Here is a 25,708-nt window from a genome sequence, read left to right as displayed (position 1 = left end):
AGCCGGTCTCCGGCCTCAGGCCCCAGCCTGCCACAGCCTCCCTCCTTTTGACCAGCCCCCAGCTAGGAGACTCATTAACAAGCAACGAGTTTCCATACATTTCTTAGAGATTTTACTAAAAGTTAAATAAATGTACAGTCCCTCCCCCCCAGCTGGCTATGAGCCACAGAGGTGCTGGGTCTCCCCAGAACCCTTGCTCAGTCCCAGGTAGAGGCTGCCCACTGAGGCCTGGGTTCTCCACCGCAGGCCCAGGAGACAAGGTTCTCACAGCTGCTTTGCCCTTCCCAATGACACTCAGGACCTCAGACTCCTCAGGGTGGTTGCCAACTGCCTAGGCCCCAGTCCTCAGCCAGCAGGGCTCCAAACATCAGTGCGACCACACAGGTGGTCCCTTTGCTGATCTTGCCACTCTCTTCTCCCTCGGTCACCCCAGCTCTGCCTGGTGCTCAGGCCTTGCTGCCTTTGGAGCTCAGTAACCTCCCGTCTCCAACCAGGGAAGGGCCTGCAGGCGCCCCAAGGCCAGAGGAGCTGCTGCCCTGGGACCTGGGCTTGACACAACTGGTCACAGGAGCAAGGATGGCCCCTTAGCCCCAAAGTGGTCTTTCTGGTAGTGGCAAGATGCCAGGCCTGCTTCAGAAGGCTTGAGGATCAGGAGCAAATGTCCAGGAAAATGAGAAGTCCTGGGGCCGTGGAGAGGAGGTGGGTGGGGTGAGGGCGGCAGGAGAGCCCTGCGTGACCTCCCGGTTCGCCTGAGCTGCCTAGGGCTTGGGCGCTGAGCCCCAGGCCTGGGAGAAAGCAACCCCTTGCGACATGCCTGGTGCAAGGGTACAAATGGGCACACGTCTCACTCCCTGGGAGGACCTGCAGCAGGGCCGAGTGGCCTGTGGAGGCAGAGGTGACTATGCAGCTGCGTTGACCTAGGGCTGACTCAGGGACTTGCAGAGCTCAGTGAGTCACAGCTCCCAGGCTTGTGCCTTGAGAAGGTGGCTGCCAGAGCCCCGTGAGTCCCAGGGCTGTCCACAGGCCCGCGTTGGGGGCACAGGAGCCCAAGGCTGCCCTTTTCTCTTCCAAGTAACAAGTTTCGACTTCAGCAGACAGAGGGTCCCGCCAGGAACAAGCTCTGCTTCCCACTCTCCACAGTCCCCTCTTAGGCAAGTGACAATCTCCTCGGGTTGAGGCTCCTCAGAACCGTACCTTTCCAATGCTGGCAGAGGGAGAGGTGGGGACTGAGGGGAGACAGCAGCCCTGTGGCAGGCTCAGAAGTGCTCCTGGTGGTGGTGACTGCTGCCTGTCACCCCCCAGGCAGGCAGTGCAGGTTCCAGGGCCCAGCCCCTGGTAGGAAGTTGCCGAGGTCACTGGGAGGAGGAGGCCATCTGTGTGGAGATGAAGGTCTCAATGACACCGTGGTTGGATGGCAGCAGGTGGCCGTGGCCGTTGGTGGAGTCGGAGCTCTGATACAGCACCAGGCTGCTGGCGGACACTGCGGGGGGCAAGGGAGGCTGCTGGCTGCCGGCCACACCCTGGGCCCACCCCACACACCTCCCCCAAGGCAGGAGAGGCAGGGCCTCCGAGGTTCCAGAAACCCAGTGCCAGGCCTCTACCTGGGGCCACCCAGAATGCAGCCTCCTCACGATATGTTAGTGGGAACACTACAGAGGTCAGGCGAGATGGCATGGGAGCTGCAGTCAGCTCAGCCAGCTGAACCAGGCTGATTTTGTTTCTAGGAAGGCCTTTCGCGGATGTGGTTAAGGTCTAGGGTCAGCTGGCTGCTAAGTGAAGGGGGTTGCCCTGATCGTGTGGTTGGGCCTCAGCTTGTCAGCCTCAGGCCTGAAGAGCAAAAGCTGAAGTTTACCAAAGAAGAGGTTATTCTGCCTCAAGACCGCAGCATTAACTCCTGAGTGACCAGCCACAGAGGACACTTGCCAGCCCCACAGTTCCACAAACCAGTTCCCTAAAGTAACTCTCCCTGTGTGTAGTGCGCTTCCTGTTGGGCCTGTGCCTTGGGGGAACCCTGACGGGTGGATGGGGGTGAGAGAACGGGCTTTGGGGATGGACCTGGGTTCATGTCCTGGCTCTGCCACCCAGTAGATGAGACAGGTCCGTCACCTCGAGTGTCCACTTCCTCCTCTGTAAAATGAGGATAAGGCGCATGCCCCATGGGGTAGAGCAGGAGCTGAAGCATGGAGTGCCCTTGGGAATGCCTAGCCCTCGGGGCCGGGGGACCTAGGGCCTCCGGGGAGGGCAGCTGCCTAAACTCAGGGGTCCTGATGGCCACGCAGGCCCCAGTGCCCAGCAGCCCGACTCCCAGGCGCCTGCTCCTAAACCCATAGGTCACAGGCAGGGGCCTCCAGGGTCACCAGCATGTGGCCAGGAGAGGGTGGGGTCAGAGTGGCCGGAAGGCATACCCTGTACTGAGGAGAGGGAACATGGACTCCCAGTTCCCCAGGAGAAACCAGAATGCCAGATTCCTCTGTGAAAACTCCAGATTTTTAAATGTTGCCCATTAATTTGAAGAATATCAAAAGCTGAGCCAAGCTAAACACATCCCGGTCCCTTCTGGTCCACAGCCCAGTTCGCTCCTCGTCCTCTCCAGAGCCATGTCTTGTCCTTAACTGAGTCAATCCCTAGTCCTATAAGTTCGGCCCCGTTTCCCTGTGGCCGGGCACACACCTGGTGCACTCTGGATACCCAGGCCGTGTTTGGGACACTAGCCCCCCACCTGCCTCTGTGCACACCCCACCCCACGCCCCGACTCAGGGACAGCAGGGCAGGGACGGGACAAGCGCCACTCACCTGTGGGGCTGGCACTGAGCCTGTGGGCAGGCTGCAGGTGCTGGATGCTGGCAGGGTCCTGATTGGGGATGTGGATGGTGGTGGCTGGAGAGGCTGGCGCGTGAAGCCCAGACTCACTGGAGGCATCAGTGTCCGAGGCGAAGACCTGGGGGCCCAGAGCAGTCCCCTGAGCCCTGGTGCATGGAGCAAGAGGCTCTGGGACAGGCCACGGGACGGCCAGACAGGCCAGTGCCTTACCTGCTTGGTGGGCGTGAGGCTGGCGAGGGCACTCAGGTTGGTGGTGTCGGTGATGAGCATGGTCTGCGGAAGCAGGCCTGTGTGGGTGTACTGGGCCACCTCAGGCTTGTGGCTGTAGAGAGCTGGTGGGGACAGAGGGAGTGAAAGAGGATACAGACATGGCACCCCGGACTCCCCTGGGAGGCCTCAAAACAGGCTGTGGGGGAAGGGGTCATGAGGCCTTCTGAATGCCCAGCCCCCAGCAGGAGGGGGGGCCCTCTTCTTTACCCAGACCTGCTCAGCTGGAATTGATGGGGAGGAACCTGGGGAAGGCCAGCGACCAATTCCAGTTCCTCATACCACCTAGAGCCCACAGGCATGAAAAGGAAGGGACGGTGCAGGTGCAGTTGTACTAAGCACAAGCACCACGGTACTAAGCACAGGTGCTGTTGCATAAGTGCAGGCCTCAGAAGAGAAGGCAGGTGGCCCCATCCAGGTGAGCAGGGCAGAGGACAGTAATGCCTCCATCTGCAGGACAGCTCTCCAACACATAAGTCAGTGTGTCCCCTCAGCACCCCCAAGAGGCACACAGACACTTCTCAGGGACTCAGATGAAGCCTGACATCACAGGCACACAAAGATGTACACTTTGAACTCTGTGCACGCACATGCACACACACTCATGCATGCGCACACACACAGGGGTCTACGGCCCTTATCACAATTCCTCATTCCAAAGAGGTCTGAAGCCCAGAGGTTCCCATGGTGTGGCCCCAGGGCTCATTTGGCAGCTACCCCCCAACACAAAACCCGGCTACAAGTTACTGAATCTCCAACCTGCTTCATGGAACTGCTGCAGAGACCCCCTTGATGACGGGATGGGAACAGTGTGTGACACGTGGCATTTCCACCTAGCTACCCTTCTAAAGTCACAACCAGCAAACTCCAGGCTTCCAGAGAAAGGGCTGTGGCCTGCCCCCCCCCCCCCACCCCGAGGGACGCACAGCCTCTGAACACGCAGAGCACACTGAAATGCAGCCTCCAGCCGCACATGTGCACACGCCCGTGTGTGTTCACGCGTGGGGACATAAGGTGACCCGCAGCTACCCTGTCCCAGAAGCGCTCGTGCCCACACCAGACAAGGCACCTGCCACGCTGCTGCTTCCCTTGCCCCCAGCACGGCCAACCTGCCCCAGCCCAGGGCAAGGGCTCTCACCGTGAGGACCCTGCAGTTGGGCCATGGTGGCCATGAAGGGACTCTGGGCCACGTGGCTCTGCACGGGTGACATGAGAGGCTGCTGGTAGGAAGGGTGCAGCGGCTGCGAGAACTGGACCGGCTGCAGGGTGGTCAGGCTGCTGCCCATGCTGTTGATGACCGGCACGCTCTGTGCCTGAGTGGAGGCCAGGCCTGGGGCAAGAGGGTGGAGTCGGCTGAGCCACCACCCCGAAGTCCCCTTGACTCAGCCCAGACCCCCGGAGGCACCAACCCCCTTCCCAAAGCCCCGGATGAAAAGAGGGGAGGGTGGGGCAGTCAGGAAGCAGCCTGCACTGAACCACCAGGAACTTACATGACCCTGGCGAGTCCCCCTCTCTGAGCCTTTAGCTCCCGTTAGCTGATGGAGAGGAGGGCAACGACCCCTGCCCAGGTTGTCAGACTGGGTGCCCTGGAACCCCGGTATTCCCCAGCAGAGCAGCGCTCCTGGGCTCAGCTCCTGCTGCCCCCTCCCAGCAGCCCCTCTCTGTCTTGTTGTGTATTTGCATACTAATTTCTGCAAAAGAAGGCTTTCTGGGCTTTAAAAAAAAATAGGAAGTATCCATGCCCCCCTCACCCTGTGCTATTTCCCCACCTTTTAATCTGAGGTACTATATGATTTTGTGTTGTGCTCATTGCCTTCCACACTGGGCTCTCTGAGATTTGGGTTGATTTGGTTCCTTTGTGCACTCAGAAAATGCATGTTGCACTGGGCGCTGTGGCACACACCTGTCATCCCAGTAGCTTGGGAGGCTGAGGCAGGAGGATCGTGAGTTCAAGGCCAGCCTCAGCAACTTAGCACAGCCCTAAGCACCTCAGCAAGACCCTGTCTCTAAATAAAATATAAAAAGGGCTGGGGATGTGGCTCCGTGGTTCAGCGGCCCTGGGTTCAATCCCCAAAAACAGAAAGACAAGAAAAGACAGTGCGTGTTGTAGGTAGGAACAAATGAATGAATGACCCCTTAGATTCTGCAGGGGACTTGCAGCAGCCGCCCAGGTGCCCGCCCAGGTGCCCGGCTTCCCACCAGCTTACCAATGACCAGGGTGGAGGCGCCTGTGTTGGTGAACGTGGAGCCCAGGGAGGCAGGCTCACCGGGCCCGATGGTCATGACCCCAGGGAGCGAGGCCATGATGAGGTTCTGGGGCTGCTGGTTGAGGCCCGGCGACGTCTGCTCCAAGCTGTGCAGTGCTGTCAGCGTGCTGACAGGGGGCAGGGGGCCCCCAGTGGCTGAGACCTGCCAAGGGGAGTCAAGCTGAGTCAGGGTGCGGCCCAAACAGCCTCCCAGAGGACCACCCCGGGGTCTCCTAGCCAAAGGAAAGTGGGGTTGGAAAGGTTTTTGCCACAGGTCAGGGACACTCACCAGCTTGGCTTCAGTGCTCAGCAGGCTGTGGCTGGGCTCCAGGCCTGTGGGGGACACTTGGTGCAAAGGGGTGGACACTGTCACTAGGGAACCACCGCTGCTCGAGGGCACCTCTGCTGCCTCACTGGTTGCAGGCTGTCCATAGCGCACGCCTGGAGTGGGGACAGTGTCCAGCCTCAGCACCCTCCCTGTCCCCTCCTGCCTCACAGACCTTGTCACTCCATGGCTTGGCTCAGGTCAGCTGACCCATCTTTCCTCCCGCAGCTGCAAACTGCTGAGCATCACCTTGGGCCAGGCCCTGGCCTGTGCTTGCAGCTTCATGTCGCCCGCTGCCTAGTTCTATCCCTGGCATACAGTAGGTGCTCAATAAAAGAGAATGGAACTGAGCTGAATTGGAGCTAGTGGAGGTAAACTGAAGGGAACTGAATGGAATGAACTGGAACTAGTTGAATTAAATTGTATCTAGTTGAATTGAACGAAAATGAGCTGAGCTTGATTAAGTTGAGCTGAATGAAGCCCAACTGAATTGGATTAAGTTGAATTAAGCTTTACAGTCAGCCCTGCATGTCCGTGGGCTCTACATTCTTGAATTCAACCAACTGCCAACTGAAATATTTGAAAAACATTTTTTTTTCTCTGTAGTGGACACAAATGGACTTTTTTCTTGTCATTTTTCTCTAAACGATACAGTGTAACAGCTATTTACACAGCATTTACCTTGTCTGAGATATTGTAAATGATCTAGAGATGGTTTAAAGAATACAGAGGATCCAACTGCTCAAATGCAAATACTACCCCGTTTTATATAAGGAATTTGAACATCTTTGGATTTTGCTATCTCCAGGGGGTCCTGGAACCCACCTCTGGCAGACCCCAAGGAATGACTATGGAACTGAGCTACACTGGAGCTAGTGGACGGAAACTGGAGGGAACTTGACTCAATGGAATGAACTAGAACTGACTGTATTAAACTTATATCTAGTTGAATTGAACGAAAATGAGCTGAGCTTGATCAAGTTGAGCTGAATGAAGCCCAAATTGAATAGGATCAAGTTGAATTAAACAAATTTAAAGTTAAAGCGAATTGCCTTGAACTTCACTTAGTTAAACTGAGGGGATTGAATGGGAAATGGTTGAGTGAGGCCAACCTTAAGTGAGCTAAACTGTCCTATAATGAGTTGAACACAATTGAAGGGAACCGAATTGGATTCAGTGGAACTAACAGGGTTTGAGTCAGTGGATCTGAGGTGACCGTGGTCCACTGAGGTCAGTGACCCCAGTCAGATTCAGTGGAATTGAAGAGGGCGAGTGGAGTGAGGTGAAGTGGTCAGCTCTGATGGAGCGGGGCAATGACTGGACGCGGGTGGAGGACAGGTGGGTGGGATGGGCTGGACGAGTCCATGGAGTACGTGTGGGGGAGCGTGTTGGGCTTATAAAGTGGAACCAACAAGTGCTCAGAGGTTTGGGTGTCTACTGCCACTGGGGCAGCCCACCCGCTTGCCCCTTTACCCGCTGTCCCAATCTACCCCCCAGATAGCACTCACCGTGGACCTTACTGGGGGAGAGGGCGGGTGGGGGCAGGCCAGGGGAGCTATGGGCAGGCAGCGCGGGTCCTGGGCCTGGCCCCGATGGGGGCCCGCTGTACGTGTCCATGGCCAGCTTGTGCCGAAAGGCTTCTTCTTTGCGCCGATTGGCAAACCAATTGTACACACGCACCTCCGTGACAAGGTTGGAACCCAGCCCCTGTGCCTGCGACGGTGACACTCCCCTCTGGATGCACTCCGCCCTGCAGAAATGGCCACCCATGAGCCTCCAGGCTGGGCGCAGAGAAGCCCTCTCCTGGGGAAGGTCCTGAGAAGTTGAGCTCTACCTGAGTGTTGGGGGCTGGCAGATCTGGATTCTAATACCAGTTCTGCTGTGTGACTTTGGGCAAGTGACTTAGCCTCTCTGACCTCAGTTATCATATGAGCAAAACAGCCATGGGGTTGTGGAGAGGTTGGAATGAGGTGAATATTCACCTTGGTGGGTGGGAGACACTAGGAATAGAATGAGGTTCAAGACACTGAGCAGCTGTTGAGTCCTCACAACTCTTTGGGCCAAGCCACATTCATTGACAGCAGGAGCTCTCAAGAACTGGGGAGCCCTCCTCAGATCCAGAGTTACCTTCCTGGCCTTGCCCCAGCCCCACCCCAGGCAGCCCCACCCCCACCACCACTCCACCTGTTGCACTCCTCCACCAAGGTCTCTCGCTCCTCCTTGCTGGGGTTCTTCTGCCTCTCATAGGCCTGGAACAGGATCTGCTGGGATGCTGGGCCCCACTTGAAACGGTTCCTCCGCCCCTTCTTGGTTGGCAGCTCGTCACCTGTGGGCTCCTCAATCAGCCCACCCTGCCCTGCATGGGTGAACTCTGCAGGCCCAGAAAGACATGAGCAGGGCATCAGTTCACCTGACCATCCCCCCGATTCTCTCATTGTCAGGGGGCTGAACCAGAGGAGTTTATATCCAGAACTCAGCTCGTCCCATCTAATCAGCTAATCCATTAATAACAAGCATAGCACACAGCCCCTTTCTTAACCCGTGTCCCAGGCAGACATCACTAATCAACCCCTGCACACTTTTCAACTGAGCCAAGATGTCATCTCCCAATCCTCAGTACAAGGCTCTGGGTAAGCGTTAGCATTGTTCAGATTTGGCACATTTACTATCCCCATTTTATAGGTGAGGGAAGTGAGGTTTAGGGAAGTTATCTAATTTTCCAAGGCCACACAAGAAAGCAGAAACTTGCACCTTGTCCCCTGAGCAGATTCAGAGCTCATGTCACCTCTCCAGACCTGGAAATTAAGCTTACAATGCAAATGTTGGCCAGGAAAAATTAAATGATCAGGATAAATATAGGAGAATCTCTCTATGACCTTGAGTTAAACAAAGACTTCATAAACAGGACACAAAAACTAACTATAAGCTTAAAAACTAAGAACTTTTGCTGATCAAATGACATCCAATTTAGAGTATAAGGCAAACCACAGAGCAGGAGATTATATTTACAGTACTTAATTTTTTTAAAGGCCTTATAATCAGAGTGTATTTTAAGAAACTCTTATAAAACCATCAGTAGAAAAAACAGATAATCCAAGAGAAAAAAAAAAAAAAAGGAACCTCCTGAGCAGGTGTTTTGTTTTGTTTTGTTTGTACCAGAGATTGAACTCAGAGGTGCTTAACCAGTGAGCCACATCCCAGCCCTTTTTTAAAAATATTTTTTTAGGGCTGGGGATGTGGCAGTAACGTGCTCGCCTGGCATGCACGGGGCACTGGGTTCGATCCTCAGCTCCACATAAAAAATAAAATAAAATAAAGATGTTGTGTCCACCAAAAACTGAAAAATAAATATTAAAAAATTCTCTCTCTCTCTTAAAAAATATTTTTTAGTTGTAAATAGACACAATACCTTTATTTATCTTTATGTGGTGCTGATAATCGAACCCAGTGCCTCACATGTGCTAGACAAGTGCTCTACCACTGAGCCACAACCCCAGCCCTTTTTACTTTTTATTTAGAGACAAGGTCTCACTGAGTTGCTTAGTGCCTCACTAAGTTGCTGAATCTGGTCTTGAACTTGGGATCCTCTGGCCTCAGCCTCCTGAGTTGCTGGGATGACAGCTGGCTACATTAGGATCTATCAAAGATTCCAAAGTACCTACTCTGACCCAGCATTCCACTCTAGGAATTCTTCCTACAGACAGACTCGCACGTGAGCATGAACGTGTATAAATAGGATGTTCTTTGCAGCAGGTGATTGCAATAGCAGATTGGAAAAACCCTATAAGCCCTTATAGGTACCTTCAAATAATAGCCAGTAGCCCTTAAAAAGAATGAGGTCAGGCGGGGCACAGTGGCACACACCTGTAATCCCAGAGGTTTAGGGGACTGAGGCAAGGCAGGAGGGCTTCCAGTTCAAAGCCAGCCTCAGCAACTTAGCAAGACCTTGTCTCTAAATAAAAAATATAGAAAGGCTGGGATGTGGCTCAGTAGTTAAGCACCCTGGGGTTCAATCCCTGGTACCAAAAAAAAAAAAAAAGAGAGAGAGAGAGAGAAAGAGAGAGAGCGAGTGAGAGTGCGTGCGTGCAATCAATCTCTCAATGCTGATATAAGAAGATATATAGGATTGATTTTATTGGCCTGGGTTATAGCTCAGTGGTAGAGCGCTTGCCTCGAATGCATGAAGCCCTGGGTTTGATCCTCAGCTCATAAGTAAAGATATTGTGTCCATCTACAACTATAAAAATATTTTTAAAAAAGAAGATGTACAGGCTTAATTTTATTGCTGAGAGAAAAAAGCAAGGTGCCAAAACTGTGTGTAGTATGTTCCCATTGACTGGAAAGAAACACCTAAAGCTAGTATATGCATACAATATCTCTGAAAGGATACACAGGACCCTGGGAATGCCAGTGGCTGCTTGAGGGGAAGGACACCTAATTTTTATCATGTTTTAAAACCAAATACATATTGCCTTTTTTAAGACCTGGAAAATGAATAAAAGAAAGGTCAAAATTTTACATATAAATGAGCGTGCAAGTGCACTGGGAACTTGGGGGGAGGGAAGCCTTAATAAGGAGACTCACCATTCCCAGAGTAACTGTGTACCCGGGTCTTCCCAGTTTATCAGTGGAGTGTACCCCCTTGCCTCTGAGTCTTTGCTGGTGCCATTCCTCTGCTTGAAACACCCTTCCCTGCATCTCCAAAGGTTAAAATTCGACTCACACTGAAGACCTTATCTAAAGGTCATGCTTTCAGTGTGAACCTTCCTGATACCTCTGCCACCCTGAGGTAGAATAGATTAATCTCCCCCCTCCACAGTCAACTCACTACTCTGAAATACTGACTACTCTACCCTGGGCCTGGCACAAAGTAAGTGCTCAATAAATACTAGATCTCATGGTTGTTTTTGTTGCCACGTTATAATGTCTCGCTGTAACCTAACAGTCTCCATCCCCTTCCCACTAAACAGTGAGTTCGTGGAAGGCAGGAGGGGTCCAGTCCATCCATCTTTGGACGCCCTGGACCAACCCTGCACCCTCCCCCAGAGTGCCTTAATAAATGTGGATTGAGTCCCGCTGGCTCCTGTCTCCCTGTCTGTGTAATGGGGCAGGGAAGCTTCCAGCCCCACCCGAGGTGGGGTCGAGGCCGGGACGAGCCCGGGGACCTGCTGGGGTGGTTACTTACGCTGCGCCACCTCTCGCTGCTTGCGGACGTACCAGGTGTACAGGGCCGCGCGCTTCTGCGTCTTCATGGGGGTGCCCTTGTTGAGGTGCTGGGACAGGTGGGACTGGTTGAGGCCCGTGGTGTCCACCACCTCCCGCTGCGGGATATTGTGCTGCTGCAGGTAGGACTTGACCATCTTCGCCACGCGCCATGGGTCCTCTCTGCGAGAGAGCGAGGACGGGGTCAGCTCTGTGGGCTGCCGGGTGACCCCTGCCAACCAGCAGGTGAGGCTGGGGCCTGGGGACCTGAGACCTCCTCTGCACCTGGGTGGGGATTGTGGAGGAAGGTGGATACAGAGCCCAGGAGCTGCACCAGGCAGGAACAGGGAGGTACGGTCACCCTAGGACACAGGCCTGAGGACACACAGACAGATGGACACAGATATAGGCATGAACAGACTCCCACGGATTCCTCCCCTCATCCTCATCCTCTCTGAGATTTTTTTTTTTTTTTTTTTGGTGCTCAGGATTGAACCCAGGGGTGCTTAACCCCTGAACCACACCCCCAGCCCTTTTTTATATTTTATTTAGAGACAGAGTGTCACTGAGTTGCTTAGGGCCTTGCTAAGTCACTGAGGCTGGCTTTGAACTTGCGATCCTCCTGCCTCAGCCTCCCAAGCTGCTGGGATGGCAGGTGTGCACCTGGCCTGGCCCTGGGAATGTTAAATGTGTGTTACCCACCTGGAGAAACGGTAAGCACCTCGAGGGCAAGAACTGTCCTCTCAGCACCAAAATGGGCCTGACTTAGAATATGCCATTGATAGGGGAACATGGGAATAAGTGGTTGGAAGGACGGATGGAAGGGTGCGTGGGTAAGTAGATGGATGCACAGACAGGGGGAACTAAGGGCAGATGGAAGGGCTGATGAAATGATGTGTGGGCAGATGGACAGAGGATGGATGGGTATGGAGGATACCCACTGGGGACAAAAAGCAGAAATGTGGATCCTTCTGGCTTACAGCCAGCATCACTGAGATTCAGAGAGCCGGAATTACTCTTGTCTCTTGCCCAAGGTCACAAGGCTGGCCTAGAGGGTCCCACCCTAACTAAAGGGATTCAGTTCTAAGTCAGCCCATCAGGCAAAATCATAGGGTCAAAATGCCTGAAATCTGCCCTCAGCCCTTGGCAGCAGCCTAGCAGTCTCTCCACGGCACCAGCAGAGGCCCAGGTGAACCCAGGCTGCAGGCTGCATTCAGAACCCTCATTACAACAAAATTGTTTTTTTCATCCAGACTCAGTAGTGCACACTGAATCCCAGTGACTCAGGAGGCTGAGGCAGGAGGATCACAAGTTTGAGGCCAGCCTCGGAAACTTAGCAAGACCCTTTCTCAAAAAGGAGGGGAGGGGGCTGGAGATGTCACTCAGTGGTAGAGCACTCCTGCATTCAATCCCCAGTACCACCAATAACAACAACAACTGTGTTTTTCTGGGCACAGTAAAGCAGCCTGTCATTCTAGCAGGAGGATCACAAGTTCGAGTCCAGCCTGAGCAACATCACAAGACCCTATCTCAAAACAAAAAATAAAAAGGGCTTGGGATGTAGCTCAGGAGTAGATTGCTTGCCTAGCATGTGCAAGGCTCCAGGTTGGATTCCCAGCACCAAAACCAAAATAAAACTGAGTTCTGGAATCCCACTCTGAGGACTGAAGCTCTCCAGGAGAGTGACTCAAGGGGCCTGAGGTCACCTGTGATCCATGTCTCTATCCTCTGCTCACTGTGAGTCTCCCTGTGAGGAAAGAAGGGATCAGACTGCCCATACCGTATCAATTCTCTCTTCTCTTGCTCTGCCCCAAGCCCCCACCCCTCGCTTACAGTACAAACGGAAATGCAGATCAGGACGTCGGCGCTGGAACTGGCGGAACCGAGATTCGAACCCACATCTGCGTGATTCCAAAGCCCCCGTTCTCCCCTCCGGGCTTGACTCAGCGATCTGCTTCTAGAATCTGAGGCTTCCACTGTTTGCACACATGACACATGGCGCTCATAGAAGGCAACTCTTGCTGCATTGCTTGCCCGGGCAGAAGACCCCAAGCAAGCAACCAGTCCAGCAAAAAGAGGCTGCGTCCTGACTGCGCCCTGGGAGCTCCTGCAGAAGCCCTGTGCGCAGCCGCCCGGAGCAGTTAGGGACGTCCACTCTGCTTTATTTGTGTAAAATTTGTTTTTTCCCATTTGAGTAAAATGTAAAGGGCGGTGAAACAGGCTTTCTCCATGTTTGACTGTGCACATGTGAAATACCAGAAAGGCGTGCCAGGACCCGGAGATGCAGGTGACCCTCAGGGGGCGGGGCTGGGGACAGGATGAGAGGGACGGTTTTCTCTGTAGCTCTTCTGTACTTTTAAAATCACTTGATACATTGCAATTTTGTATCATATACTATAATTCATACAGTCCCTCAGTAAGGGGGATCCCGCTGCCAGGTCCCCCTTGGACATCAAAATCCATGGACTTGGACATGCTCAAGTCCCTTGTATAAAATGCCATGGTATTCGCAGAGAACCTGCCACACTCACCTGCATACTCTGAGCCATCTCCAGCTTCCTTATAATACCTAATACAACGTCAGTGCTGTAGAGCTAATTATTTCACTGTGTTCTTTAGGGAATCCAGACAAGAAAATTCTCTGTGTTCCAAATGGACACATTTTTTTCTGAGTATTTTCAATCCACTGTTGGTTGAATCTGCAGACTTAGCAGCCAAGGATTCAGAACCTGCAGATACAGGGCTCCACTGTATAGACGATTTTAAATGAAACTGCAACCCCCTAGATTCAGAAGCCACCCCACAGCCTTCTCTCCCTCCAAGAAGCAGCGATTGCCTGGCTCCCTCAGGAGGCAGTGCCCTCCACAGGGATCAGGGACCCCAGCCTTTGTCACTTGGACCCTCTGACTTCCTCCTCCTTATCAGCAGTTCTCTGACGGCAGAGCAGGGAGGAAAGGAAGGTGGGGACAGGTAAGTCAAAATTGGTCAGCGTAGTACTGCAAAGTCCCACTTGTGTGAAAAATGACAATGATGAGAATTAATGACCCTTGATTATTTGCCATGAGCCCAGCACTGTCCTGTGGGTGACCATTTAATCTCATAATAACCCAGGAAGCAGGCTCGACTGGGATGCCCACTCCCCTGGTGAGGAACCGAGGCTCAGGAAGGTGAGGCTGTTGTCAAGGTGACCTAACTGGGGTGCAAGAATATTTTGTGTTGTTGGGGCCTGCCCGCCCCTCCCTGGCTTCTCGCTCTGTGATCAGGGGCTCCTGGGAGCCTCTGCCACCTCCCCCTTCCCTGGGTGCCACTCAGAGCTAGGAGGGAAGGGCAGTACAAAGTCCAGCCTTGTGCAGCGGGCAAACATGTTTATCTGATGGCCTCCCCGCCCCTGCCCCTGGTGGCAGCTGCCCCCTCCTGCTCCCTGCTCCTCCCTCCCCTTTCTCTCCTCCCTGGAGAATGGGGTCAGTCCTCTCCCCAGGGCCTCTCTTGGGCTCAGATTGAAAATCTATGTAGCTGTCCCTCTGACCCATGTCTCTCTCTGCCTCTCTCTCTCTCTCTCTCTCTCTCTCTCTCTCTCTCTCTCTCTCTCTTTCTCTCTCTCTCCTGCACACCAGGTCAAATAAAATAAAGTCCAGCCACTTTCCACAAACATAGGACAGTTACCTGGATGGGGAAAATGACAAGCAGAAGCATTAAACTCAGTTAATAGGATCTTTCTTTCTTTCTTTCTTTGTACCAGGGATTGAACCCAGGGTCACTTTACCACTGAGCCTCATCCCCAGCCCTTTTTATATTTTATTTAGAGACAGAGTCCCACTGAGTTGCTTAGGGCCTCACTAAATTGCTGAGGCTCTCAGAATTTGAGATCCTCCTGCCTCAGTCTCCCAAGACACTGGGATTACAGGTATGTGCCACCACACCTGGCAGAACTTTCCATTTTTAAACAATTCCTGGGACTGGGGTTGTGGCTCAGCAGTGGAGCACTTGCCTAGCACATGTGAGGCACTGGGTTCAAACCTCAGTACTACATTAAAAAAATAAATAAAACAGAGGTATAATAATAAAGAACAACACCTAGTAAAGTTAGACAACAGATGCACAAAAAAATGAATTTAAAATGCCAATCAGGCCAGGCATCGTGATGCGTAACTAAGATCCCAGCAACTCGATCGGCTGAGGCAGGGGGATCTGCAAGTTTGAGGCCAGTCTCAGCAATCTAGCAAAATGATGTCTCAAAATTAAAAGAAAAGAATTTAAAAGGCTGTGAATGTAACTACTCATAGATAAAGCCCTGGGTTCACACCTCAGTACCAAAGGATAAAAATAAAACAGTCAGTCTGCAAACAAAAGCTAAGAGGGCCTCCCTTTCCCTTTTCTGGGGAAAGTAGCCAGTGCTCCTTTTTTCTAGAACCTACTGAGTTGGTCTCTGTCTCTCGGTCACTCCCTCTCTTACACTCATGCACCCCCTTGGTCTCCAAGGACCTGACCCTTCCCGGGACAGCTTCCCCAGCTCAGAACTAAGAGACCGAGGCCCCAGGTGCATCCTGCTTTGACCCCAGTGGGTTTGAGAGTCGCACCAAGCTGGGTTCAGATCCCGCAGCTGTGTAAGCTCACCTGCCCTCACTGCTCGGAAACACGGGTGATCCATGCCCCCTCACACCTGTCAGGAGCGTTCAGGGAGGGTTTGGAGCAAGGCCTGGCCCTCAGGAGGGGCTCAGTAAGGGTAGGATACTGTGATGCTGGTCCTCACCCTCACATCCCCATCCACCATGTGGTCCTTCAGACCCGGCCTCCCGCAGAGCCCAGGAAGCCCAAGGATCTGCCCACCTCCTCCTGCTCTCGCCTTCTGCCCACCCTGGGGTCAACCGGACAGCCAAGACTTTGGGCCTTTTGTCCTCTGGTCCCCAAGGTCATGGAATGGGGGATACTGGCCTGAAGGGCTGCTCCCCTAGAAGAGGAGCTGAATTCCCCCATCTCCGGCCTGAGATCTGAGTCCGAATCTCAACTCTGCTGCCCAGGATCGGAATGCCCTGGGAAGGAGCCTGGCCTCAGTTTTCCTGTCTGTGAACTCTGGCTAGAAATGTCTCATCTCTCAGAGATCCTCAGGAGGGAGAAACGAGTCCCATGCATTTGGAAGCCTGGGGGGCCTCAGAGTTTAATGGGCACAGGGCTCCGCACTAGTGGGCATAGGATGCCGCAGGCCCAGTCCTGGCCTCAGTACTTGGAAGTGTCACCTTGGGTGAGTCCTTTGCCTCTCTGAACCTTAATTGAATCGTCTGTAAAATGGGGTCACCTGAAACAGTAGGGTCAGCTACCCGTCACTGCGAGTCCTCCATGCACAGTTCTGCGGGCACCATGCCATTCAATCCTGGGTGGGAATGTGATTTTCATCTCCACTTTGCAGAGGAAACTGAGGCTTAGAAAACTGAAACCAGCTGCCTGAGCTGGAACAGAACTGGGATGAGGGCCAGGCAGGCTGGCCCCAGTCAGGTCCTTTGTCCCACCTCAGCCACTGTCTTCCTAGCTCTCAGTGCCTGGGCGCTGCTTGACGAGGAGGAGCACAGAGCTCCAGCTTTGGGGTTTGAGCTGTTCAGGACTGGGGGGGGGGCCTGCAGGATGCTCAGGATGGAACCCTGGACCTCCTTTAGCTAGGTGCTCTCAGGGCCTCGGAGACTGGTCCATCATTCCCACATGTCTCAGGTCAGCCCCAGGGCTGCTGCTGGGAGGTGTGAGTGGTGAAGGAGACCTATTTTCATGGCAGGTGACAGAAAACAAATATGATCATAATAACTAAATGAAGGTGAAAGGGAAGGTGAAAGTGGTGAAGGAGAGAGATGGGGGTGAGGCCCACCTATGAATGGGGCAACCAGGGAGCTAAAAGCCGGGAAGATCAGGAAAAGAGGTTCTGAGCAATAGGGACAGCATGTGCAAAGGCCCAGAGGTTGAATCAACTTGTGTGTTGAGGGGCAGCAAAGTCAGCATAAGGGAGCAAAATGAGAAAGCGTGGAGGCCAGGGAAGAGGCCAGAGAAGAGGCCAGGGAAGGTGGTCAGCTGGCAGCGGGGTGGAACCAGGGAATTCAGGTTACTTTTATTTTGTACATAAGGAAACTGAGGTAGAAGAAGGGGAGGGACTTCCCAAAGGTCACACAGTGGACTGAGGGTGGAGACCTGAGGGAAGAACTTAGGTTCCTGCTGTGGCCTCAAACATGGGACCCTCCCTGCCTCTTCCCAGATACCCCCTGCTCCACACAAAGATCTCCAGCTGCAGGTCCTGCCTCTGTGGTCTCCCCAGCCTCAGCCTCTCCACTGCCCAGGCCTCCATCAGGGGTCCCCCAGCCCTCTCCCCGGGGTCCTCTCCCCTGCCCTGAGGCTGAAGGCCCCCCTTTTATCCCTGGGGCGTTTCAGATCCCTTTTGTTACCTGAACAATAAGTAACCCAGGTAGTTAGTTATAAACTCTGCAGGAATGAGGAGCTGGTTGATAATTTATAGCAACATCTCAAATTTAAATGGAAAGTAAATAGCATGCTGTTAGCATTAAAGAAAACCCAATCGGGGCAGGAGGGAGGCACTCCGGCCTCCTCCCAGTTTGGGGTGCCTCACTCTCTCCCCTGCCCCTTCTCCCAGCTGGCCCTGAACCCCTCTCCCCTCCTGGCTCCTCTGCCCTCTCTCTCGGCCTCCCCGACAGCCTCTCCTTTCCTCCCTGCTGTCCCTCTTCCCCCCAGCTTCCAGATCTCTGCTGGTCCCCAAGGACACTTTGACCTCTGCTCCCCCCCAAATGCTGTGGAACAAGCCTCCCTCGCCCCACCATCCCACCACAGGGGCTGCTGATCCAGAGGCCCCCCAGAGCCAGGTAAGAAAGACCCTTGGTGCCCCTTACCCCAGCCCTCTCCCCAAAGCCCCCCAGTTCCACCTGGGACCCTGAGCAGGTCAGGCCCAGCCCCACCCTGTCCAGGTGGCCCTCGCCCTGGGTCTGGCCTTGCCTGGCTCTTTGCCCCTCCCCTGCAGAGCCGCAGCCTTTGCCCTCCTCTTCCTGCCAAGTCGGGGGCCTGGCTGCTCCCCTGCCCCCTGCCGAGGGCCCCACGAGGCTCCCTGAGCCTCTGAGAAGGTCCCTCCACCAGCCTCCCCCACCCCAAGCAGGGATCAGCACTTGGACAGAAAAGACGGTCCCCCACAGAGCACTTTGGAGCACTCCCTCAAATCCTCAGCCTCCCCCAGCTGGGCCCTGGCTCCTGGCCAGAGTGCCTTCCGGCTCCGTGCCTCAGTTTCCTCATCTGTGAAGCAGAGTGGTCAACAGCTTCCTCCCCGGGCTCAGCTCCACATCACACACAGGGCCCCTCGGCAGGCAGACGGGCTGCAGGAACAGTGGCCGTCAGCGGGGAGCCTAGGGAGCTTGGGGGACTGGTGGTCCCGTAGCCCCCAGGTTGCTCTCCCCCAACCCGGTGCCCCCCATTCTCCCATTCTCCACCCCCACGGCGGGGTTGGGGGGTGGCTCCTGCCTCTGCGGGCCACGATCCTACAAGTTAATGATCACAGCTTTTATCAGAGCCTTTTGCTGTTTATAAATTTATAAAACAAAAGAGAAATAATAAAGCGCGTGGGTAATTAGTAACCAGGGCAGCTCGGCTGGGGAGAGGGGAGGCATCGCCAGGGACCCACCCAGTTCTCCAGGAGTGGGGAGAAGGCCAGCGGATGGGGGTACAGGACAGTACTGGGGGGCTTCGACATGCAGCCTGCTGGGGACCCGTGGCGGTGCAGGAGAGGTAAGAGTTCCCACCCCGAAGTCCCCTCTGCCTCAGCTAAGAAAGACCTGGACTTTCCCCGTGGGGGGGGCCAGGGAAGCCCCCCAAAACCCCAGTCTCAGCTCTGCCTCCCAGAGGTGCTTTCTGCCCCCGGGGCCGACCATCTGAGCACTTCGTGGGGAGCCAGGGACTAGGGGTACGAAGGGCCACATGGCTAAGGATTTCCCACCCCCTCTGTTCTCCAGGTGTCTGGGGTCCCTGTCCCAGAGCTTCCCCAGGGCTTGTCCCCACTTCCCGAGGACACGGCCAAAGACCGTGGCTCTTGGTGTCTGGAGGCTCCAACCTCTGAACAGGGACCCCCGAGCGCTGGCCTGGGCCCTGTCCCCTTCCCCGACAGCTAAGCTGAAGGCCACGGCTCAGGAGGACTCTGGACTTGGCAGAGGGGCTGGTCAGAGCGGAGGGTGGCCCTGGGGGCTCCTTCCTGGCAGCTGGGGACGGGGAGGGGTCCTTACTGCAGAAGGGTCTCCACCACGGCCTTCTGGTGGGCCGCCTCCTCGGGGCTGAGGTTCTCCAGCTCTTTGAGGATGGGCGGCGTGAAGTCGTCCCCGTCGTCGTCCGTGTCGTCCTCGGAGCCCCGCGTCTCCCCCAGCCCGTTGGGCAGCTCAGCCAGCTCCCCTCGACCGGCGCCGCAGGCCTCCCCCTTGTCCAGGGGACCCTCTCCGGGCAGCAGGTAGGGCCCCGGCTCCCCCAGGGCCTGGATCAGCGCCTCCTTGCTCAGGCCCGACTCGAGCAGCGCGGCCAGGAGCTCGGTCTGCAGCTGGCTCAGCTTGGCCACCATGGCTCCGCCGAGGGCCACGCGGCCGGGCCACCAGCTGCCACCTCCCCCGCCCGAGGGCCTCCACTGGCCTGCCGGCAGCCACGAGCCAGGCTCCTGCACCGCTGCCCCCCCAAACCCACGAGCCAAGCCCAGTGGGCACCCCCAGCCCCCAACCCTGGCCCCAGCGGCCGGTGAATCAGGCCCCTGCCTGCTGTTTACATTGGAGCTGGGGAAATTCTCCAAGGTTCATATTTATCCGTGTGCTTAGCGCGGGGACTGAACTTTGGACTTCAGCCCTGCAGAGTGCAGGCCTCATGGCCGCAGAGGGCCCGAGCGTGGCCTTCGGTGGGAGTGGGCAGGGGAGGGTGGGGAGGCGGAGGGGGGACCATGGCAGCTGGACAGAAGGTGCTAGGAGCCAGGGGGCAGCATTGGGGCCCACCCCCAGGGCCTTGCAGGAAGTCAGGCTAAGGCAGAAGGACGCAGAAAGCCCATTTCTTTAGGGGAATAGAAGCCACAGGAAGTTTTACGCCACTGGGCCAGCTGTCAAGGACAGAGCTAGGTCCTGTTCATTTGGGGACCCTCTCACACTACACCAGGCCTGTGCTCAGGGATGGCGCTGGGTCTGTAATGTGTGCCTTTACTTCACTGTGAGTGGGTGCAGGGATTGTCTCCATTTTATAGAGGAGGAAATCTAGGCTCTGAGAGGTGAAGCAACGTGGCCAAAGTCACACAGGAAGGGATTAGACCTGTGGGATGGGACTAGGTGGACAGGAGCCGGGCACTTGCCTCAGTACAAATTTTCAGGGGGCACCCACAACCTTAGTAATCAAGATTTTATGCAATGGATTTTAAAAATTAAAATCAAGGCAAACCCCTAAAAGCACGTGTCCATACAAAAATTCTCACGTTCGAGTCCTGGGGCTGGAGCTCAGTGGAGAGTGTCTGTCTGACATGCATGAGGCCCTGGCTCAGATCCCCAGCACCACCAAAACCAAAACCAAAACAACCCAAAAAACGTCACGGATATTCCCAGCACCATTATTCATAGTAGCCAAAAAGTGGGGAGAAAACATAAATATCCAGCCGGGTGCAGTGGCGCACGCTTGCAATCCCAGCAGCTCAGGAGGCTGAGGCAGGAGGATCGCGAGTTCAAAGCCAGCCTCAGCAACTGAGAGGCACCAAGCAACTCAGGGAGACCCTGTCTCTAAATAAAATGCAAAACAGGGCTGGGGGTGGGGCTCAGTGTCTAGTGCCCCTGAGTTCAATCCCCAGGACCCCCCCCAAAAAAAAAACAACATAACTACCATCAACATATGAATTAACAAAGTGCAAGATGTACAACATACAATAGTATATCATTCTCTCATGATAAGGAATGACGTTTTGACCCATGACACTGCCTGTATGGACCTTGCAGACATGCTAAGTGAAGAAGCTGGTCACAGCAGGCCTCGTTCCATTTCCACGAGATTTGCAGAACAGGCAAACCCACGGAGAGAGAAGGTAGACCCGTGTGGTTCCCGCGGCTGGGGCTGGGGTCACCAGAACCTGCTTTGACCGCGGGAACCTCCCTGAGCCCCTGGAAACTCCGGAGTTTCACTGGGGTGGTGCTGAGGGGCTTCCTGCCAAGCTGGGTGGTGTCCAGAGGTACCTTTCAGGGTTCTGGGGAGCCAGGGGCGTGCTTGGCCATGGAAGGAAGGAAAAGGAGCCATGGCCCAGAAGCCCTGCCTGTGGGGCAGGAGAGCCCGAGGGCTGGTTACAAGAGACAGTCTGTGTGTCTCCCTGTCTCCTGCCCTGCGTCAGCTCGATGCCCTTCCCTCCCCACCTGGTGTTCCTGGTCCCTTTCCCTGAATCTCTTCCTTTTGCCCAACCTCCAACCTCCTCCAACACAGCAAGTGGCACAGCCCCAAGCCATTACTAACAATCTGAACCGCGGCTGAGCCTCTTGTTGAACTGCTAATAATATGTTGGACATACCAGGCTGAAATTTTAAATTTAAAAAAATTGCCAGGCCCAGTGGCGTACGCCTGTAATCTCGGGAGGCAGAGGTAGGAGGATGACAAGTTCAAGGCCAACCAGGGGAACTTAGCAGATCCTGTCTCAAAATTTAAAATAAAAAGGGTCAGAGATGTAGCTCCATGGTGGAGGGCCCCTGGGTTCAATCCTCAATGCCACATCCAAAAAAATTAGACTAAAAAGTTAATTTTAAATACATTAATTCTAATATTCGGATAGATTCTAATATTCTAATATATTAATCTTAATATTTATAGGTCATTTAAATTCACTTAAATTAACTTGAATTTTAAATAGTTTGAATTGAATATAATTTTGATTAATGAAAATTATACTTTCTAATTTTTAAAATTAAAAAAGTTACTTCACCTGTTTCTTTTACTTTTTTAATGGTACTACTGGAAACTTTTAAATTGAATATATATAGGTCTGGGGGTATAGCTCAGTGGTGGAGTACTTGCCTATTATGTGCAAGGACCTGGTTCCGTTCTCAGCACTGCCAAACAAATAAATAAATAACTTACATATGTAGCTCACATTATATTTCCACTGGTGCTGCTCTATAATTTACTTATGTATTATGTTGATTTTGTCTCATAAATAGTCCTCTGCTAGAATGTAAGTCCCATGAGGGCAGGGCTTTTTGGTCTGTCTTGTTCATGCTGTATTCCCAAGGCCTAGTATATTGCCTTATCCATACATAGTAGGTGCTCAATAAATACTGGTTAAATAAATGAATGGCTAAATTTCAGTGCAACTATGTCCTGTAGTTTTTTGTTTGTGTATGTGGGGTGTGTGTGTGTGTGTGTGTGTCTGTCCGTGCAGGTGTGGGCATGCCCTGGGGCTTGAATCCAGTCTGCTATGGTTTGAATATTTCCCTCAAAGTTCACATGCTACTTAATCTCCAGTGTGACAGTGTTGAGTGGTGAGGCCTCATAATAAGCAGGTAGATCCTGAGGGCAGGAGTGGGTTAGCAGTTAAAAAAGTGGATCTGGCACAAAAGTGAATTTGACTTCTCTTGCCTGGCACCGCCCCCCTCCCTTGCCCTTCTGCCTTCTGCCATGGGATTACACAGAGGGAGGCCGCCTTCCTCAGATGCTGATATTCTGACTGTGTACACTGAGTCATGCACTGTGCTTTAGTCATGTAGCAAATTCTCAGAAAAACTATGACTTGGGACCATTATTATTCCCATCCTGCAGGAGGAGAAAGGGAAGCTCTGAGGATTAAATAACTGTCAACTCAGAGTCCTTCAGAGCTGAGGTCTCAGTCCCCCTGAGCCAGGTGGTCTGGCTGCACAGGACATGCTGACGGCCATGTATAAGTGAGAACATGTACCTGGCTTATTTCATTCAACATAACATCCTCCAGTCGGGCAGCTTGTATTCTTGAGAAGCACCCAGGATTGTCTTTGAATTTCACTGTGTCCACCTGCAACGGGGTGGCCTTGGGCAAGTGAGTTAGTTAATCTTCTTCTTTATTTTATATTTTTTGGTACTAAGGATTGAACCTAAGGGAACTTGCCTCCTGAGCCCCATCCCCAGCCCTAGTTTGTGTTTTATTTAGAGACAGGGTCTCATTGGGTTGCTTAGCACCTCGCTTTTGCTGTGGCTGGCTTTGAAATTGTGATCCTCCTGCCTCAGCCTCCTGAGCTGCTGGGATTACAGGCCTGCGCCACCGTGCCTGGCTGAGTTAGTTTTTCTTGACCATCTTTAAAACAGAAGTATGGCTCTGATAGGGTTTTTGAGACAACTTTGCATAAAGGGCATGATGCCCTGACCTTCTGTGGTTCAAAGCAGGCTCCGCATCTGAGGACACTCATAACCACCTCTTCCCACCAAAATAGCAGTCACGTTTAGTAAGTAGGCAGATAAAAACGACTTATATTTATGACCTAACAATTGAGCATCTGCTTGAAAAAAATAATGTGCATAACTTGAAAAATCATCTTTTGGTTCACTTATACACCTGCAGTAGGATTCATGGAATTCATGTGGCAGGCTTTGCACCACTGCTCGAACTTTGGCATTATATTGGATTCTACCACCTTCATTTCCTGCTCCGCAGTAATTTTTTTCAAGGCACTTTGCTCTTTATCTCAAGAGCGGCCATAAACTCAGCCTCAGGAAGTCGTGATGACATCGTGGAACGTTGCCTCCTTCAACCTTCGCAGGAAAACCTCGAGCTGGTAGTTCACAGGGTGGCCGACAGATGGCGCTGTGTTTCCTCCAAAATTTCTCTCCTCGCCTCCTGCCCCAAACCCTGGGAAGCCAGATTGGCCACGTTGAAGCTTTTTCGTGGAAATAGGCAAGTGCTGCAGATCTGGTCGGGTGGGAGGTTTGGGGTCGTTTCTTTGGTGTTCAGAAGGCCAACCTGATATTCCTCCCATTCCTGATGAGCTCCAGAGACCAAAAAAACTGGGTTTCCATCTCAGCTCCATTACTTAGGAGCTCTGGGACAGGAGGCGGTGGCCTGAATCTCTTTGCACCTGTTTGGTTTTTTAGTTTGTTTTTGTTTTGTTTGTTTTTAGTTGTTGTTGTTTGCCAGGGATTGAACCCAGGGGCACTTAACCACTGAGCCACATCCCCAGCCCTTTTTCTTTCTTTTCTTTTGGAGACACTGTCTTGCTAAATTGCTTAGGGCCTCCCTAAATTGCTGAGGCTGGCTTAGAACTCTCGGTCCTCCTGCCTCAGCCTCCATAAGGGTTGGGATTACAGGTGTGAACTACCACACCCAGCTATGCACCTGCTTTTTATTGCAAGGAAGGAGTGGTAACGATACTTCCTCATAGAGTTTTATGAGGGTTAAATATGGTGTAAACACTTGGCACTGGCCTTTCTGTTCCTGAAGAGTTGGCCTCCCGGGCAATGTTGACCATGATGATGATGATGTCCAAGTCCCTGTTTGGGCCCTTTCTCCAGGAAGCCTGCCCTGAGTATCCCACTGATGGGGACCACTCTAGCCAATCTCAGAATTCCTGAGTCCTCACTGTGTCACAAATATTTTGGCCTTGAATTACACCATCAGCTGAATCATACCACCTGCAAACCCATCAGAGGGCGCCCCTGATCTGCAGTCGGCCCTCCACCACCCACCTACTGCTGCCTCATCTCCTATTTAAACATCAGTTTGGTCCATCAGACGATGAGCTCCTGGGGGGCAGAGACCACACTGGACTCACACTCTATGTCCAGACACCTGCACACTGTCTGGCACCCATCAGTTGTTTGTTCAATAAATACCCGTGGAATAGATGGGTGCATCCTGCTGTCAGAATCATCTCCTTAAAACTCAAGGTCACTCTCCTGCTCAACAACCTTCAATAGCTCCCCATTTCCTATAACATTATTTCTCCAATGCAGGAACCCAGGACCACCTGCATTTTTTTTTTTTGCCACATTTGAGTGCCACCTATACCACTATTTAGTTAGAAGTTTGGGGTCCTATCAACTCGCTTTTCAAAAAAATCAAACAAATGTGTTTTAAAAGAAAAAAAGTTATAAACAACAACAACAAAAGGATTCCTTACCATAAATAGAGAATAAATGAGTGACGTCTTCTCCCTTGGTCTGGTTTCATGCCAGGCCTCTAAGCCGGAGGCCTGTCCCCTTTGTATTAAAAGGAAATTAGCCACTGTCAGAAGAATGTTATAGATAGACTAGCTCCTGACTGAGGCTTCCTCTTTGATGTGATCATTTTCAAAGGAACTATAAAGACAGTGTTCTCCGTACATGACCAAAGGGGTCCATATCACCTAAAACCGTCCTGTGTTCCATCATTTAGAGAATGCAGCAGGACAATATTTAGCTTTGACTCCCAAGCTGGGGGTGAGGGCAGTGGCAGAGTGCTGGCCTAGCATGTGCAAGACCCTGGATTCCATCCCTAGCACTGGAAAAAAAGATTAAAAAAAAAAAAAAAAAGACCCGTACAAGATTACAAGATTTTGTTTGCCAGGCATGGTGGTGTGTGCCTGTAGTTCCAGCTACTTGGAGGCTGAGGAAGGAGGCTGGCTTGAGCCCAGGAGTTGAAGGCCAACTTGGGTGTTATGGGTTGCATCTGGAAGACTCCCTTGATCTCTAGCACAGCAAGGCTCAGAAGAGGGGAAGGCGGGGTGGGGGGGTTATTGGCTCATGAGGGCTCTAAGCTCATCAATGGCTTAATCCACTAATGGGTTGATGCATTATTGGGAGCCTTTAGGAGGTGGGGCCTAGTTGCAGGAAGTAGGTCACTGGGGACAGGCCCTGCAAAAGTATATCTTGTCCCCAACCTCTGGAG

At 53.1% G+C, this 25,708-nt stretch overlaps 1 protein-coding gene and 1 long non-coding RNA gene across 7 annotated transcripts; one reads left to right on the top strand and one right to left on the bottom strand.

Annotated features, from left to right (window-relative positions):
* Window positions 1-95: 95 nt before the first annotated feature.
* On the bottom strand, window positions 96-19,560 carry Hnf1a (HNF1 homeobox A). Of its 6 annotated transcripts, XM_046456472.2 has the most exons (13): window positions 19,113-19,241; window positions 13,392-13,589; window positions 12,567-12,836; window positions 10,844-11,043; window positions 7,843-8,029; window positions 7,167-7,408; window positions 5,623-5,774; window positions 5,295-5,496; window positions 4,226-4,417; window positions 3,031-3,152; window positions 2,794-2,938; window positions 2,056-2,127; window positions 96-1,480 (listed from the first exon to the last, which is right to left on the bottom strand). In XM_046456472.2, the coding sequence occupies exons 3-13, from the start codon at window positions 12,575-12,577 to the stop codon at window positions 1,353-1,355; spliced, it is 1,653 nt and encodes a 550-aa protein (XP_046312428.1). In that variant the 5' UTR covers window positions 12,578-12,836; window positions 13,392-13,589; window positions 19,113-19,241; the 3' UTR covers window positions 96-1,352. The 6 variants fall into 6 exon arrangements, with proteins under 6 accessions (XP_046312428.1, XP_046312430.1, XP_058439160.1 ...); XM_046456474.2 differs by lacking the exon at window positions 12,567-12,836; XM_058583177.1 differs by lacking the exons at window positions 13,392-13,589; window positions 19,113-19,241 and having other exon boundaries at window positions 12,567-12,607; window positions 12,694-13,358.
* Window positions 17,366-22,184, top strand: LOC124100839 (uncharacterized). Its single transcript, XR_006854427.2, has 2 exons — window positions 17,366-17,711; window positions 17,999-22,184. It is a non-coding gene; the product is annotated as an uncharacterized LOC124100839 (long non-coding RNA).
* Window positions 22,185-25,708: the final 3,524 nt, after the last annotated feature.

This window comes from Marmota monax, unplaced genomic scaffold, assembly GCF_021218885.2.
Source record: "Marmota monax isolate L192 unplaced genomic scaffold, Marmota_monax_Labrador192_F-V1.1 WCK01_AAM20220418_F8-fsc00185, whole genome shotgun sequence".
Taxonomy (NCBI): Eukaryota; Metazoa; Chordata; class Mammalia; order Rodentia; family Sciuridae; genus Marmota; species Marmota monax.
Note: the sequence above shows the minus strand (reverse complement) of the source record. Positions and strands in the feature narration are given on the sequence as shown.

Excerpts from the sequence above, each read along its gene's own strand:
- Hnf1a (XM_046456469.2), bottom strand. The coding sequence starts at position 19,438 with ATGGTGGCCAAGCTGAGCCAGCTGCAGACCGAGCTCCTGGCCGCGCTG. Across the intron at positions 11,044-19,112 it reads GTGGTGGAGACCCTTCTGCA|AGAGGACCCATGGCGCGTGG; the intron begins GTAAGGACCCCT and ends GCTCTCTCGCAG. Across the intron at positions 7,409-7,842 it reads TTGGTGGAGGAGTGCAACAG|GGCGGAGTGCATCCAGAGGG; the intron begins GTGGAGTGGTGG and ends CCATTTCTGCAG.